This window comes from Giraffa tippelskirchi, chromosome 9, assembly GCF_054371585.1.
Source record: "Giraffa tippelskirchi isolate mGirTip1 chromosome 9, T2T-mGirTip1v1.2.pri, whole genome shotgun sequence".
Lineage (NCBI taxonomy): Eukaryota > Metazoa > Chordata > Mammalia > Artiodactyla > Giraffidae > Giraffa > Giraffa tippelskirchi.
In genome coordinates, this window is record NC_137283.1 from 29,208,665 (window position 1) to 29,222,664 (window position 14,000).

Consider the following 14,000-nt stretch of genomic DNA (forward strand, 5'->3'; position numbering starts at 1 on the left):
CCATCAACTGCTAGCCATCCTTATATACCATCATCAGTGTGTGACTGAAGTCAATCTATGGTCACTCAAAAGAAAAAAATGCAGTTAGATTTCTCCACTGCTCCCATATTCAAAGTTCCTTCCTTGTTTGGACTTCGTCATGTAGTGATAATCATACACAAATATACCTAGTTGCTTGCCCAATGCATGTTGTTTCCACTAGATTTATTTCACTGCCCTAGGGAACTGGAAAAGATAAAAGAATGTCTAATTCAAGACATTTTGGAGTTGTACTGACAAAGGTTTAAAACCCAACTCTAGCATTTACTAGAATGCAGGAAGTTGAGCAACTTATGCCAATCTTTCTGAGTCTCACTCTTCTCATCTGTAAAATGGAGCAATGAAAATAACTTGTGGAAAGGGTTCATGTGACAAATACACTGAATAATAATATACATAAAGACCTTGACACATTTGGAGCCTTTAAAATGTGCTCATGACACCATAACTGTCCTTGTTCATTGCCTTTTGAGGACATGACAAAGGCTTGACTGTTGTCTTAAGAACCTGGAGGTAGAAGTTGGGGCTTCCATGTGGTTGCTCCAGACTGTTCCATTTGTTCGCATACTCCAACCACTTCATATTAAAAGCCAATCACTTCGGAACATTGTAGATGTTAAAGTTGGATACCTCCAAGGGAACCCTTCTCCATGAGTATAGGAATTCTTGTGTCTTCCTTCATTGAGATGATTAAATGAAATAAGCACGCAGGCCTGTTTGACAACCAGACTCTTCATGTAGAAACTGGCCGCTACATCAAGACTGCAGAGAATCAGTTCTTGTAGGCAATTAGTGCCCTAATTTACCATTTTAGAAAAGAAAACACATATCCTAATAAATACAGAATTTCTCCTCCATACCTACTAGCAACATTACTGAAGGGGCCCCACACACAAATGTTTTAAATTTAGAGGCAGAGTTAAGGACACAGTTTGTCTCCAGAATCTGAATTGAATCAGGGTTTTATTTCAGATAAAATCTTTGGGGCTCATAACTTAAAAAACACAACTTTTACTGGCATTACGCAATTTGCCACGGGTCATTTAACAAAATGTTTGTATATGTAAGCCCAGGTTCTTCTTTTAAGAAAAAGGAGGAGGGGGAAGGCGGGGATTGGATTTTGCTAAAATCCAGGTGGCGTTTCAGTTTATATTTAATTTTAATTGGAAATCAAATACAGTCAAGGGAGAAAAAATCGACCATGTTTTCTTTACTGAGAGTATCCATTGGGGAGGGGAAGGACGCTGCCAGCCAAATTTTAAGAAGCAGCTTTTTTATTGGCATGTCTATTTTTCTTTTTTTTCTGGCTAAATTCTTGTGCCTGCATTTTGTTTTTTAACATCTGAGTTTTTACACATGGCAATGATTTTTTTATGTCTCAGTGCTCCTTGCTGCCCTTCCTCTATAATTTTCATGGGATTAGTACCTAGAACCAGGATAGCTAATAATTACATACTACACATAACCAATAACTTCCCTAGGCTATTGTTTGGCAAGTACCCTGTTTAGGGTCTAATCTGAGATAATATTTGATTCTTGTGGCCTGACTTGATTTGTGAAAGACTGGGAAGTTTCTGAAGAATTAAGAAGAGAGAAAAAAAAAGTTGATTGAAAAAAATTTTTTCAAACTGAAGTCTTAGAAGGTCCTCTAGCCATAGGTGCATTTTGTGAAACTACTATCAATTATTGGCAGAGACTGCAACACAGTTAGAGGATGGCCATGGAATATGCTAGAAGAGATGCATAGACAGGCATTTAAATCCACCAGTCCCTGCAGAATAACCCATGTGCCAAAGCCAAGAGTGAGATCCTCAGTTCCAGCCCTGTGTGAGGCGAGGCGTGGGTGTCATTCACATGTTTTCAATTGAAAACTGAATAGAAACTTATTTGGCATTTTCTACTGATCAATTAATTATGTGTCCATTGGATAAAAATTATTAGAAGATGTAACTAAGAAAGCAGAAAAAGAAAAAGTATACCTAGTGAAATCTCATTTTAGAGAGGTAGCAACTGTTGACATTTTTATAGATATTCTATAGCTTTTTAATTTTAATATCATGCCTTCACATTTTTACATATTTCTTTCCCATTCCCACCATCGAACTTTATAGATGAAAAAAATAGCTGTTTTTTTTTTTTTTTACCGAAAACAACATTTTCAGTAAAAATGTTGTTTGCTGAGGGAATTGTTTGTTCTTGGTTCAGTTGCTAAGTCATGTCCTACAGCGCGCCAGGCTTCCCTGTCCTTCACTATCTCCCAGAGTTTGCTCAGATTCATGTCCATTGAGTTGATGATACCATCCAACCATCTCATCCTCTGTTGTCCCCTTCTTCTCCTGCCCTCAATGTTTACCAGCATCAGGGTCTTTTCCAATGAATCAGCTCATCACATCAGGTGGCCAAAGTGTTGGAGCTTGAGCTTCAGCATCAGTCCTTCCAGTGAATATTCAGGGTTGATTTCCTTCAGGATTGACTGGTTTGATCTCTTTTCTATCCAAAGGAGTCTTAAAAGTCTTTTCCAGTACTGCAATTCAAAGGCATCAGTTCTTACTGGTTAGGATTAATTCTCTTACATGGTAATTCACTTTTTCATGTTAATTTTAGATATATTTATAGCTGTTAGGGAAAATGTGTGTTCTTAGTTTCAAATTTAAATAGTTTAAGGGCTAATTAATACAACGTCTTTTCCTGATTCTCCCTTCCCCACCTTCTCCCAGCTTCACCAGGTAATTCCATATTTAGGCGCATTTGTTACAGTTTTTGCTTTTTTTTGTTTGTTTTATTAATTTTTGTTGGACTACAGTTGCTTTACACTGCTGTTAGTTTCTGCTGTACAGCAAAATAAATCATTTTGCTATATGTATACACATTTTCTCTCTTTTTTGTATTTCCTTCCCATTTAGGTCATCACAGAGCATTGAACAGAGTTCCCTGTGCTACACAGTAGGTTCTCATTAGTGGCTCAGTGATAAAGAATCTGCCTGGCAATGCAGGAGACACAGGTTTGATATCTGGTTCTAGAAGATCCCCTGAAGGAGGAAATGGCAACCCACTCCAGTATTCTTGCCTGGAAAACTCCATGAACAGAGGAGCCTGGTGGGCTCCATTCCATGGAGTTACAAAGAGTCGGATTCCACTGAGCATGCGTGTGCACACACCCACACCCACACACACAGACACACACTCACACACAGACACACACACGTCAATCCTAGTCTCTCAGTTCATCCCACCTCCCTTCCCCTTCGTTATCCATAAGTTTGTTCTCTACATCTGTGTCTCTGTTTCTCTTTTGTACATAAGTTCAGAAACGATATTATACAAGGTTTGTTTTTTCTCTTTCTGACTGACCTCACTCTGTATGACTGTCTCTCTGTCCATCTGCATCTGCAAATGGCACAATTTTGTTCCATGTTATGGCTGAATACTATTCCGTTGTATATATGGACCACATCTTCTTTATCCATTCCTCTGTTGATGGACATTTAGGTTGCTTCCATGTCCTGACTGTTGTAAATTGTGCTACAATGAACATTGGGGTGCATGTATCATTTGAATTATGGTTTTCTCCAGTGTATGCCCAGGAGTGAACTTGCTAAGTGAGGAGCAAGCACTCAACACTGGATGATGGTTGATAAGCGACCCGTTTCCAGTAAATGAGTGTGTTTCCTCATTTGATCCAAATATCTTGAACATTCCTCTTGTCACAGATTTTTTGAGGCTTGAAATGACTAATATCAAAGATAGTAATGGTATTAAAAGTAGTAGTAGTATTGATAGTAAATTTATTGAAAGCACCTTTCTTCCCGCCTAGAGCAGTACTCCCTCATATTTTAGTGCAGTTTGTACTCACAAGCACCCTGTGAGCTAGGTAATCTTAAACTGCCTATTTGTCCTAGAAAGAAGCAATTGGCTGTCCAAGTTCATGCATCTTATACCTGGACGAGCCCAGCTTCTAACCCATGTCTGCCCAAGTCCACAACCCTTCAGTCCAGCACGTGGTCCCCTCTGGTTGTGTTTATTGTGGTGACCCTCAGATTAGGCTGCTCCCACTGTCCTTGGCCACCTTTCCCACTGTGAGTACCCTAAAAGGTTATCTCATTCAGAGCTCGTTCACTTCTTCCCATCTTTTCTTGCTCAGTCCAGTAAGAAAATCCCAGATGTTCCCATAGATAGATACTTTTCTGTCTCCCTCCCCCTTTTATTTTTAGGTTGAGCCTTTATTTTTAGTGAACATGCCCACTTTTAAGCACTTGTGCGTTGTAACTTGAATTTGTTTCTCTCCATTTTTAAGGCCAAGTCCTGCTTCACACCTGTTGCCCACATCCTTCTTCTTCTTTTAATATTTATTTATTTATTTGGCTGTACTGGATCTTAGTTGTGGCATACAGGATCTTTACTTGCAATATGTGGGATCTAGTTCCCCAACTAGGGATTGAACCCCAGCCCCCTGCATTGGGAGCACGGAGTCTTACTCATTGGACCACCAGAGAGGTGGTCCTGCCTGCATCCTTCTAATGAACACCCAAGAAAAAATGAGCGTGATTCCTTCTGTTTCCAAGCACTTCTATTGGAAGGTCTTTGTTTTCCTCCAGAAATGACAGAAATTCAACAGCACTTGTGGTAAAGTTTATAGCATGCTGCTGACAAGAGAGCTCAAGCATGATGGTTCTGAAAGATCTAAAACATAGCTCCAACATGGCAACTTGTCGGATGTCAGATAGCTGTCTCCTAAGCTACTCAGGGGCAAGGAAGTGTTGGCTTTTAAGCAATGGGAAATCTGGCTGGATTAATAAATCTGCACATAAGAAGCTGTAATCTGTGGTAGTTGCAATAGCTATTTTATAGACAACTTAAAAGCAACCATTTGGGTTTGTACACGTTTCTCTTTCTTGCTCTTTTGTTTAGGTCCATGGAACCAGAAAACTTAAAACTGCAAATTTCTCCAGGTGCCCCAGACAACTGTCACCAGCTGACAGGGCTGGGGAAATATCTTCTGTGTTTTCTCAGTATTACGTAACAGGCTCGAACCCTTTCCCCAGCCAACAAAAATGGATTGAAAACACAAATATATCTGGTACTTTATATTTCTTGTGAAAATTGCTCGAGCAGCTTCACTAATAAATGAGTTAGTCCTTTCCAAGTCGCCATAGTCATTTTTGCTGTTTTACTATCTGGGAGAGTAGATTATTGTTTTTTTATTAAGAATAACTAGCCCTGTGGATGTAGTGTCCTTTACTCCCCAAGCAGTGTTTTGTGTTAATGTTTCTGTGGCCCATGTTTTGCCTGCATCCAACATCACTCCAGTCAACAAAGAAAAATGGCTTAGAACAATAAATAAAAGATCGTACTCACTAAGAATGTATGCTGGGACTTATGGTGGAAGTTTTAAAGACTCATAACCTACAAGTCAAACTATGTACATTTCCCTGGCAGCAGAGCATGTGTTTGTTTCCTGTTTGGGAAATAGTCTTAACTTTCATGGCTTATTTCTCAAAGTCAGCTGATGGCACCCAATCTTTGCTTGACCTGTTCAGTCAGCTCCCATGGTAGTTGGTCACTATTCTGGATCAGCACAGAGGCCCAAATACTAGACTGCAGCAGATCTAACAAAGTTTATCTTTATCTCTCCCCTTGAAAAACAAGCCAGCAGGTCTGCTTTTCACACAAACTCTGGAGCAGGCTTGGAAAAGCATATTTCTTTGAAGAGAAGTCAGAATTTGAAAATCTCTCCCACTTTTGCATTGCTGTCTGAGAGCCAGGGAACCTCAGTTCCTCGAAGGTGTCACCATGGCCACGTCTGTGTTGTCATCACAAAAGAAGACACACTTGGTGGGCTGGAGAAGAAAGCCAGGCTATTTCAGTTCCAAGTACCCAGAGCTGAAAAAGTGCACATCTCTGGATGGCTTGCATGTTGGCTTCTCAGCTATTTTGAAAGTTCAGAATAGGTCCCATTCCACCCAATCTCCTTGTAGGATCATTATTTTTCTCCAGAAGCTTTCATAGAACCGTGATCTCTCCTAACAGTTCTTTTTATTTATTTATTTTTGGCCACGCTGTGCATCACCCAGGATCTTAGTTTTCTAACCAGGAATCAAATCCTTGCCCCCTGCGTGGAACCACAGAGTCTGAACCACTGGACCCCCGGAGAAGTCCCTCTCCTACAATTCCTTCTTATGTTTGAGTAGGTCTTTCCTTCTACCCCTCGGTACAGGGGCTGAGCTCTTTCAGAATCGGTCCTTCCTGTGTGACTGATGGAAGGACTTCATTTTGTCTCTTTCACATATTTACCTTTTCCTACTTGGCTTGTGTGTGGTGGCTCCTGTATCCTCAGTTCTTGTACTCCTCTCCAAACCCAAGCCCCAATATATAGATGTATGTGATTACTCCTCTCCTTTTTCTTTCTCTGTTAGGGTTATAGAATTTTTAAAATTCCTTTGATGATCCAGCCTCACATTTTATGGATAAAGAAGCTAAGCACAGACAAAGTGAAGGCTTTGTCCTTTGATTAACGTTTGCATGGACGCCCCTGATGTGTTTAGAAGCAATCTTCTGGGATAGGATGTGGGCCCTTCTACAATCTGTCAGTATGGATAAGGTCAGAACGTTCATTCCTGTGGTTGCCAGCACCAAGTTTGATACATATAGGGTATGTCTGTGTGACTGTGTGTGTGTGTACGTGTACATCTATTTAAAAGTTTTTGGTATCATTTATTGGGAAGTGGGTATTTTTTTTTCACTGTAATCTTTCTAGAGTAGGGGTTAACAAACTTTTAAATTTACTTTCAATTGTAACCCTTGTTGGCTCTGTGAAGTCTTCTATCCTGTTGCAAATATTCTGTGTGAAAGCTCCCACAGTACATAAATGGGCATCACCATGTTCCAATAAAACTTTATTTACAGAAACAGTTAGTGGGCTAGATTTGCGCCCCAGGGCAGTAATTTGCTGACACCTGCCTTAGAGGATGCAGAGATAGTGGCTCAAGGAAATTGTTTCTGGTGAAGTTCTTCTGCTAGTCACACCAGACCTTAAGACTGATGATTTTTATTTTTTTCACTTTCATCGTTAAAAATGAAAACAGAACTTCCCAGCTCTATCCTTCCTGCCACGGTTTGTTTCCCAATTCCCATTCCTTAAAGCCTCTCTCACTGTGGTTATCCTGGTTACTGCAGGCCCACATTTTCCTGAATGCTATTGGGAAATAAGCAAAGACTTCCCAGAATACGCAAGCAACTCCTTGTAAGATGACTTCAGCCCTCCTCTCCTCATCTTGCAGTTGTCAGACTTGCCAGACATAACCTCTGTGATTCCTTGGTAGACATTCATAGTCTTCATAAACTGGTCTACTATCATCTGCCTCCCCAGTCTCCTTTGGCCTTTTATTGGTTTTCTACTTGGAATATGTAACGGCTTAACTGAGAATCAAGCTTTGTCCTTGTCTGATGTGTGCAAGGTATGGGTTCAGTAATAGGATAACAGTGTGCTGCATCAACGGATCCTTTTTTCTCTTTCATGCTTGCACTGCTTTTCTGCTGGGCAAAAGGGAAACAAACAAAAAGCAAACTTTTTTTTTCTTTGGAGATGCTTTTCATTCTGGAAACTTTGTAAATGGGGTCACATTGGTCTGATGGTTGGAGGTGAAGAGAAATGAGGATGGAGACTTTGGGGTTAAGGGAATGAAGCTGAAATGCCTTCCTGGCTGATTGTTTCGATCAATCCCCTATGTCAACTTTTGGGGAATATTTAGCATATTTGACTCATGTTCTTAGGCAATAGATAAGAAACTCCTTCTGTGAGAGAGGAAAAAAAAAGTGACCCTGAATCAAAAGGGAAAAAGAAGTGACTTTTCAAGTTTGAAAAATGTAAGGGCTCTTTCTGCAATATGGTCCAAGAACAGTGATGGGAGTATCAGCCAGGCTAGGTTCGAGTTTTGTTGCTGTAAGTCACTCTGATTTGTAGTAAGTCACTAACTCTTTTAGCCTTGGGAGATCACTTCATTTCAAAGGTTCCTTTTGCTTCTGAAATCACTTGCTGTTTATTTTCTCATTTGTGTCTGATTAAATTAGAAATTATGCTCTATTTTAGATATTTGCTTCTTGATTGGTTTTTGGAAATTGTAGTATTGAACAAATCATCAGTGGGCACTCCAGACCTTTAAAACATGAATTTCCAAGCAAAAGTGTCCTTTAAAATGCCAACAGTGAATCAAAAAGGAAGAAGGAAGTTAGAGGCAGTCCTCATTTTGAAGACAGATCCAATCAATGAATTAGGATGCAAAACTCCTAGAATTTAGTCAGTGTCCTGACACCTTGTAGCTGGGAGACCTTAGGCAGTTGCTTCATCATAGTTTCTTCGTCTAAAAGATAAAGTTAATAATAACTGTCCTGCACACCTCAGAGGGGCTGTAGGGGTAGTAAATGAAGTATCATTAAATCAAAATGCTTGGAAAGTGATGAACTGTATAAATATAAGGTTCTTTGTTATTCAAATATGGTTTTCATTTGCAGTCTATACTCTTTTCAGGCTTTTGCATGTTTTTATTTTTTGTAAGTTTTTTTTTTTTTCATGTGGACCATTTTCTAATTGAATTTGTTACAGTGTTGTTTCTGCTGTTTTATGTTCTGATTCTTTAGCTGTGAGGCCTGCAGGATCTTAGCTCCGCAACCAGGGATCGAACCCTCAGCCCCTGCATGGACCCCTAACCAGTAGACCACAGGGAAGTCCCTCACATGTTTTTTACATGTGATATATTCCCCTCGGGTCACTCATGTGCCATGACTGTGTGGTTTTCATGCCTTGGGATTTCCATCCCTGGTTATTTTCCATTGAAGAATGCAGCATATAGCCAATAGGGAAAAAAAAACAGGCATCCAAACATTTTCCAAGGTTTTAATTTTTATTCTTTCTCATTCCTTTAGTGTAGCATATCAGAAACTTTAAGGTTTAACAAAAAAGGCACTGTATCAGTTTTCTTTTATTTAAAAAAAAAAAAAGTGGAAGGACTCATCTAGAGCTTTCTGGAAACAAAAGCCAGGTTATCCATGATGAAGCAAAGGAGGAGGCTACATGAGATTTGGCAGGAAGGATAACGGGTTGGGTTGTTACTTATCAAAGGAATATTTGCTGTTGGCCTTAGTATAATAATGTTAATGAGATTATTAGGTGGAGGAGATTTTCAATAAATAATTGATAAGGATTAGAAACTGCCTTTTCTGCAAATAAACTTCAGAATAATTAATATTCATGGACTCTGTTTGTCAACAGAAAAATGTAAATGAAGAGCCAGTCCCATCACCAGATATGTATCCTGAAGGGCATCTGTAAGATAAGGGTTAAGGAAGGAGATAGGCTGGCTTCAGAGCCCAGACCCAGACCCCAGCCTTGTGCAGTCAGTCCAACTTTTCACATCTCAGTAGACAGATTTTCCAGTCTCCGTCTCCCTCCGAAAGAAGCCCCGAAATTCAGATCCCTAATAGATTGTTGGTTGTAAGATATGAAGGACAGGAAGAGGTAAGAGAGAAGGCGTTTTGCTAATGCAAAAGCAGTGTACTGAAAGTCACTTTTATTTCTTATTTATAATCTACATGCACACTCTGGATAATAGATGACGCTGTTCACTCAGTACTTAAACTTCAAAGTCGAGCGAAGGAAGGCATGGATGACAGAGCCGGGAGCGGGGCTACAGAGGTGCTCACAACAAGAGGAAAAATGCCTGTTTACAGGATTGCATTTGTTAGCACGCTTCTCTTCAGATATCGTTCCCCCAGGAATAGCAAGAATATGTGCAGCGCGAACAATGATTTAACATCTGAAAATGGTCCTTAAAGAGTTTCTGTCTGGTAGTAATGTGATGAAGGCTTCTGAAGGGAACCTAGGGACTTCATTTCTGCTATTTATCTATATGTCTCTCTGGTTTTAGTTGGAGATAATTGCATATTTAGCCCCTCAAATAGCTTTAACCCTCAATGTGCCAACTTTTTATACCCTGTGTGAAATGTGCTTTTCTCCTGGCAAAAGCAGACCTTGGAATTCCCTTGCGAAAAATGATTTAATGTTTTACAAAAAATGTGAATGTGTATGTGGATGGATGGATGGAAGGAAAGAAATTAATAGCAGCGTTTAGGGATTAGAATTAGGTAAAGAAGCATGTCTTGCTCCCCTGTTTGGAAGCCAAACAGTTAAAATGCAAATATTAAGAGGCATGGAAACTTTTAAAGAATAAAAGGAAGAATGACAGAAATAACTGCCTTTTTATTTTGATTTCCTCATGGCTTGAGCTGAGAGAGAAAAGAGAAAGCACCAGAGACCCCAGAGAAGTTGTAGATGGACCCTAAATCAAGAGTGTCAAATTGTCGCTCGCCTCCACAATATGGTTTTCTCAATTAGTGGTCCTTCTGGGAGGCCTACTTAAGAGCTGAAGCGAAACAAATATTAACACAAATTGTATAATTATATCACAATCCCCAATTCCTCCAAGATGCAAAGTGGTTTTCAGCTAAGAACACGCCAGCAATAAAACATCCTATAGTCAAAGGAAGCGTGCTCAAAGGCAACCATGAGACTGGATCCGAGCGGCTTTCACAGTTTATTTTCATGGTATTTAAATTATGATACCAGTGGGTATTTTTAATTAGTGTGCACTTGTCTACATAAGCCATGTTGGCAAATTTGACTCATTCATACAGTAGTTGCTGTAAAAGAGGCCAGCACAGCCTGCAGGAATTGAAATTAAAAGTTTCTGCAAGCTGTTGTCGACATGACCATATCTCATTAACTTTAAAAATGGAGATTATTTGCCTGAAAGCTTGATGTGACTAGCAGTAATCAAATATTAGGCTCAGCGGAGTGAAGGGTGGGGGAGCGCCATTGTTGTGATATATACCACTAAGTGTTTTGCAGTTTACTTTAAATAGCAGTATAAGATTTGTGTTTTGACAAAAGGAATAAGAAAGAGAAACACAGACATATGGCCTTCAAAGTATTATTAGGATAGTTTTATTTTAGATTAAGCTTCATTATTTACTAAGTTTGCAGAAGACAAATATGATTGTGCTGGTTACTGATTCTTCTCTCGTTAAGGAGGCAGCTTGATGGTCTGGAGTAGCTCCCTCGGCTGTATCAAAGTTTCAGTATTGGAAACGGGGCCGATCTCATGACGATCTTTCCTTTTCTCTACTGGTAAATTGGCATGAACCTTAAATTTGCACATTGGCTGCATCCCATTGTTTTAACTGAATGTGATGAAAAAGGTGCAAAGTAGTGTATAAAATAAACCCAAAGAGGAGAGCCTACATCTTATCTGCTTTGTAAATAGCTTGTTATTTGTATGAGGTGTATGAGCAAAACATCTCTTTCTTCCAGTAATTAAGAAATCTAATGCTGAAAACCCAAAGTCACTGAAATATACAGTAGACATGGTCCCATTTTCAGATCTCGTTTTATGTTTTCACACGCACAAAGGCACATTTGTAATGCAGAAGTGTAACTGTAAAATGAAGATGCATTTAGGGGGAAAAAAGGGGAAAGAAAAAAGGTGCAGTGTTAAACAAAAGACTAAAGATAAAGTCTTATGCCTTTTTATGTCTCCGAGCTGAGAACATGTTCTGCATTTTACTAAAGGACCATGAGGCTAGAATGTAACTGGTTTTTGCATTAGGCTCTCCCTGGAGGTAGCAGAAAAATATCATGTCCCTGCATGAAATGCGAATGTGAAATCTACCAGAAAGAAATATTTATGACCATTTTATGGTTGATTAGGCTTGGATGACATCTGTTAGAAGACAGGGACTGGACAAAGAGAGAGCTGCTCGGGGGCAAATGTTAACGGAGTTGTTTAGACGATGCTAGGGCAGAAACATCCATTTACTGCCAGGCAAAACACAGGAATTGTGTTAGCGAGAGTGCAGCTGACAGGCAACCACTAGGGTGGAGGCACTGTAAACTGACTCAATGAAATAGTCCATTCCAGCTGTTGATAGTCAGTACACCGCTTCAGTTTATGGGCAGGTACCTAGGCAGAAACCCTGGTCCCGTAACTTCCCCGGAGCTGGTACCTCAATAAAGTTACACACATGTGACTCAGCTGTAAAAGGAGATTATCTTCCCTTTTCCAAGTGAGTTTTACATTCTCCTGCCAGATAGACTTAGCAGTACCAGGAAACATTTCTCTATCTCTCAGCGAAAGAATTAATTAAATGACACACTTGCTTCTGGATTCTTCTACCACTGAAGTATCTTTAAAAAAAAATTACTGAAATATAGTTGATTTACAGTGTTGCGTTAGTGTCTTGTGTATACCAAAGTGAATCAGGTATACATATATCACTGTTTTTTAGATTCTTTTCCCATATATAGGACATTACAGAGTATTGAGTAGCATTCCCTGTGCTATCCTGTAGGTCCTTATTAATTATCTGTTTTATATATAGTAGTATGTGTATGTCAATCCCAATATCCTAAATTATCCCTCCTTCGCTTACCCTCTTGGTGGCCATAAATTTGTTTTCTATATCTGTGACTCTGTAAATAAGTTCTTTTGTACCAATTTTTTTTTTTAGATTCCACATATAAGTGATATCATATGATATTTGTCTTTCTCTGACTTACTTCATTCAGTATGACAGTCTCTATGTCTATCCATGTTGCTACAAATGACATTATTTTGCTCTATTTTATGACGAGGTGGTTTCTTTTCTTATGCTAAGTCTATCCATTTCAAAAAAGAGAAATGTAGGCCCCTCAGTTTTATAGAAGCACTTCATCACTTTAAACAGTGCAAACGTTTGCCTGAAAAGCGAAAAGAAAAGTTTTCCAACACTGGCAAACATTTTATCAATTGTTAAACATTTCAGTGTTAAAGTCAAGACTGTTTGCCTGAAGCAAGGGCTCTACCAAGAGTGGAGGTATGAACAGTTATTTCATTCTGGTTCTTTTCCCAGCTTCTCTTCCTGTAAATTTTCTCTGTCTGGAATGCTGATGGGAAATGTTATTTTGTTTTTGTTTGCAGCAGTTCTGTTGTTTTGATTTTGTCTGAGTGGTATGGAAAACAGTACGTCACTTAGAGTGGGTGTTTTGTCTACCGGCCATTTGGCCATTGCACATATATTTCTCATACTTATTACATGATGACAAGGGAACCAAAAAGGCACAATTTTCCAGTTGACTTTTTTCTTTCCAGTTTAATAATAGTGAAAAAAGAAAACAAGGTTAATAGATTTAGCAGTTTGATGGTACTTAAGATGTGATAGCTGACTTGAGGTGGTTTTGTTTTTTTTCCTTCGTTCCTGTGGTTCAGGGCCTATTTAGGCAAAGGGAAGATTAATGCATAGATCAGTTTCTATAATAAACTGCCTATGGATCGTGTTTCACTTTTTGCAGAGAGTTGTGAAATACTGTAATTTAAGTAGGAAAATTCATAAAAGGATAATAAACAATTTTAACATCATTCCTGTGCTTAGCTTGGAATACTCTGGCCCTGGTTTTAGGCCACATGTAACATAACCTCTACCGATAAATGGATTTTAATTAAAATGAATCAAAATGAAATTTGGATGAAAACCCAGAATACAAATCTCAAAGAATAACTTAAGGCTGTTTACTGGCTCGGTTTGGACATGCTTTATCTGAAATCATTCTCCACATTTGCAATGTTAAGGAACATATTGCCAGAGTGTGGAAGTTAGCTCTACAAGTAAGTAATTTTTGGTGTAGTACAAAAATATAAAATGGAAACGATGATTAATTTTTCAATTTCTCTCTGCAGATATCTAATCATTGTAGCCATGGACCGCCAAAGGCTCCCATTAAAGATTTAAAATGCAAGAGGAAGGTAGACTCCAAAAGATGGGATTTGGGATTAAATAATGTAAAATAACTTCAGGGCACCAGTGAAAGAGTAGCTATTGGCACAAGGAGATTCACTCAGACTTTTTTTTTTGAGAACCACTTAAAATATTGACAC

The 14,000-nt window shown here is 39.0% G+C and overlaps 1 protein-coding gene across 43 annotated transcripts in view; it reads left to right on the forward strand.

Annotated features, from left to right (window-relative positions):
• Positions 1 to 14,000, forward strand: part of FOXP1 (forkhead box P1) — a 618,285-nt gene that overhangs the window by 398,644 nt on the left and 205,641 nt on the right. The window contains exon 7 of one of the 43 annotated variants that reach the window (XM_081528319.1): positions 5,690 to 5,692. The exons of the other annotated variants lie outside the window; for them this stretch is intronic. Coding sequence (XP_081384445.1) covers positions 5,690 to 5,692 — 3 coding nt within the window. The remainder of the gene's footprint in view (positions 1 to 5,689; positions 5,693 to 14,000) is intronic. 43 annotated transcript variants of the gene reach the window in all.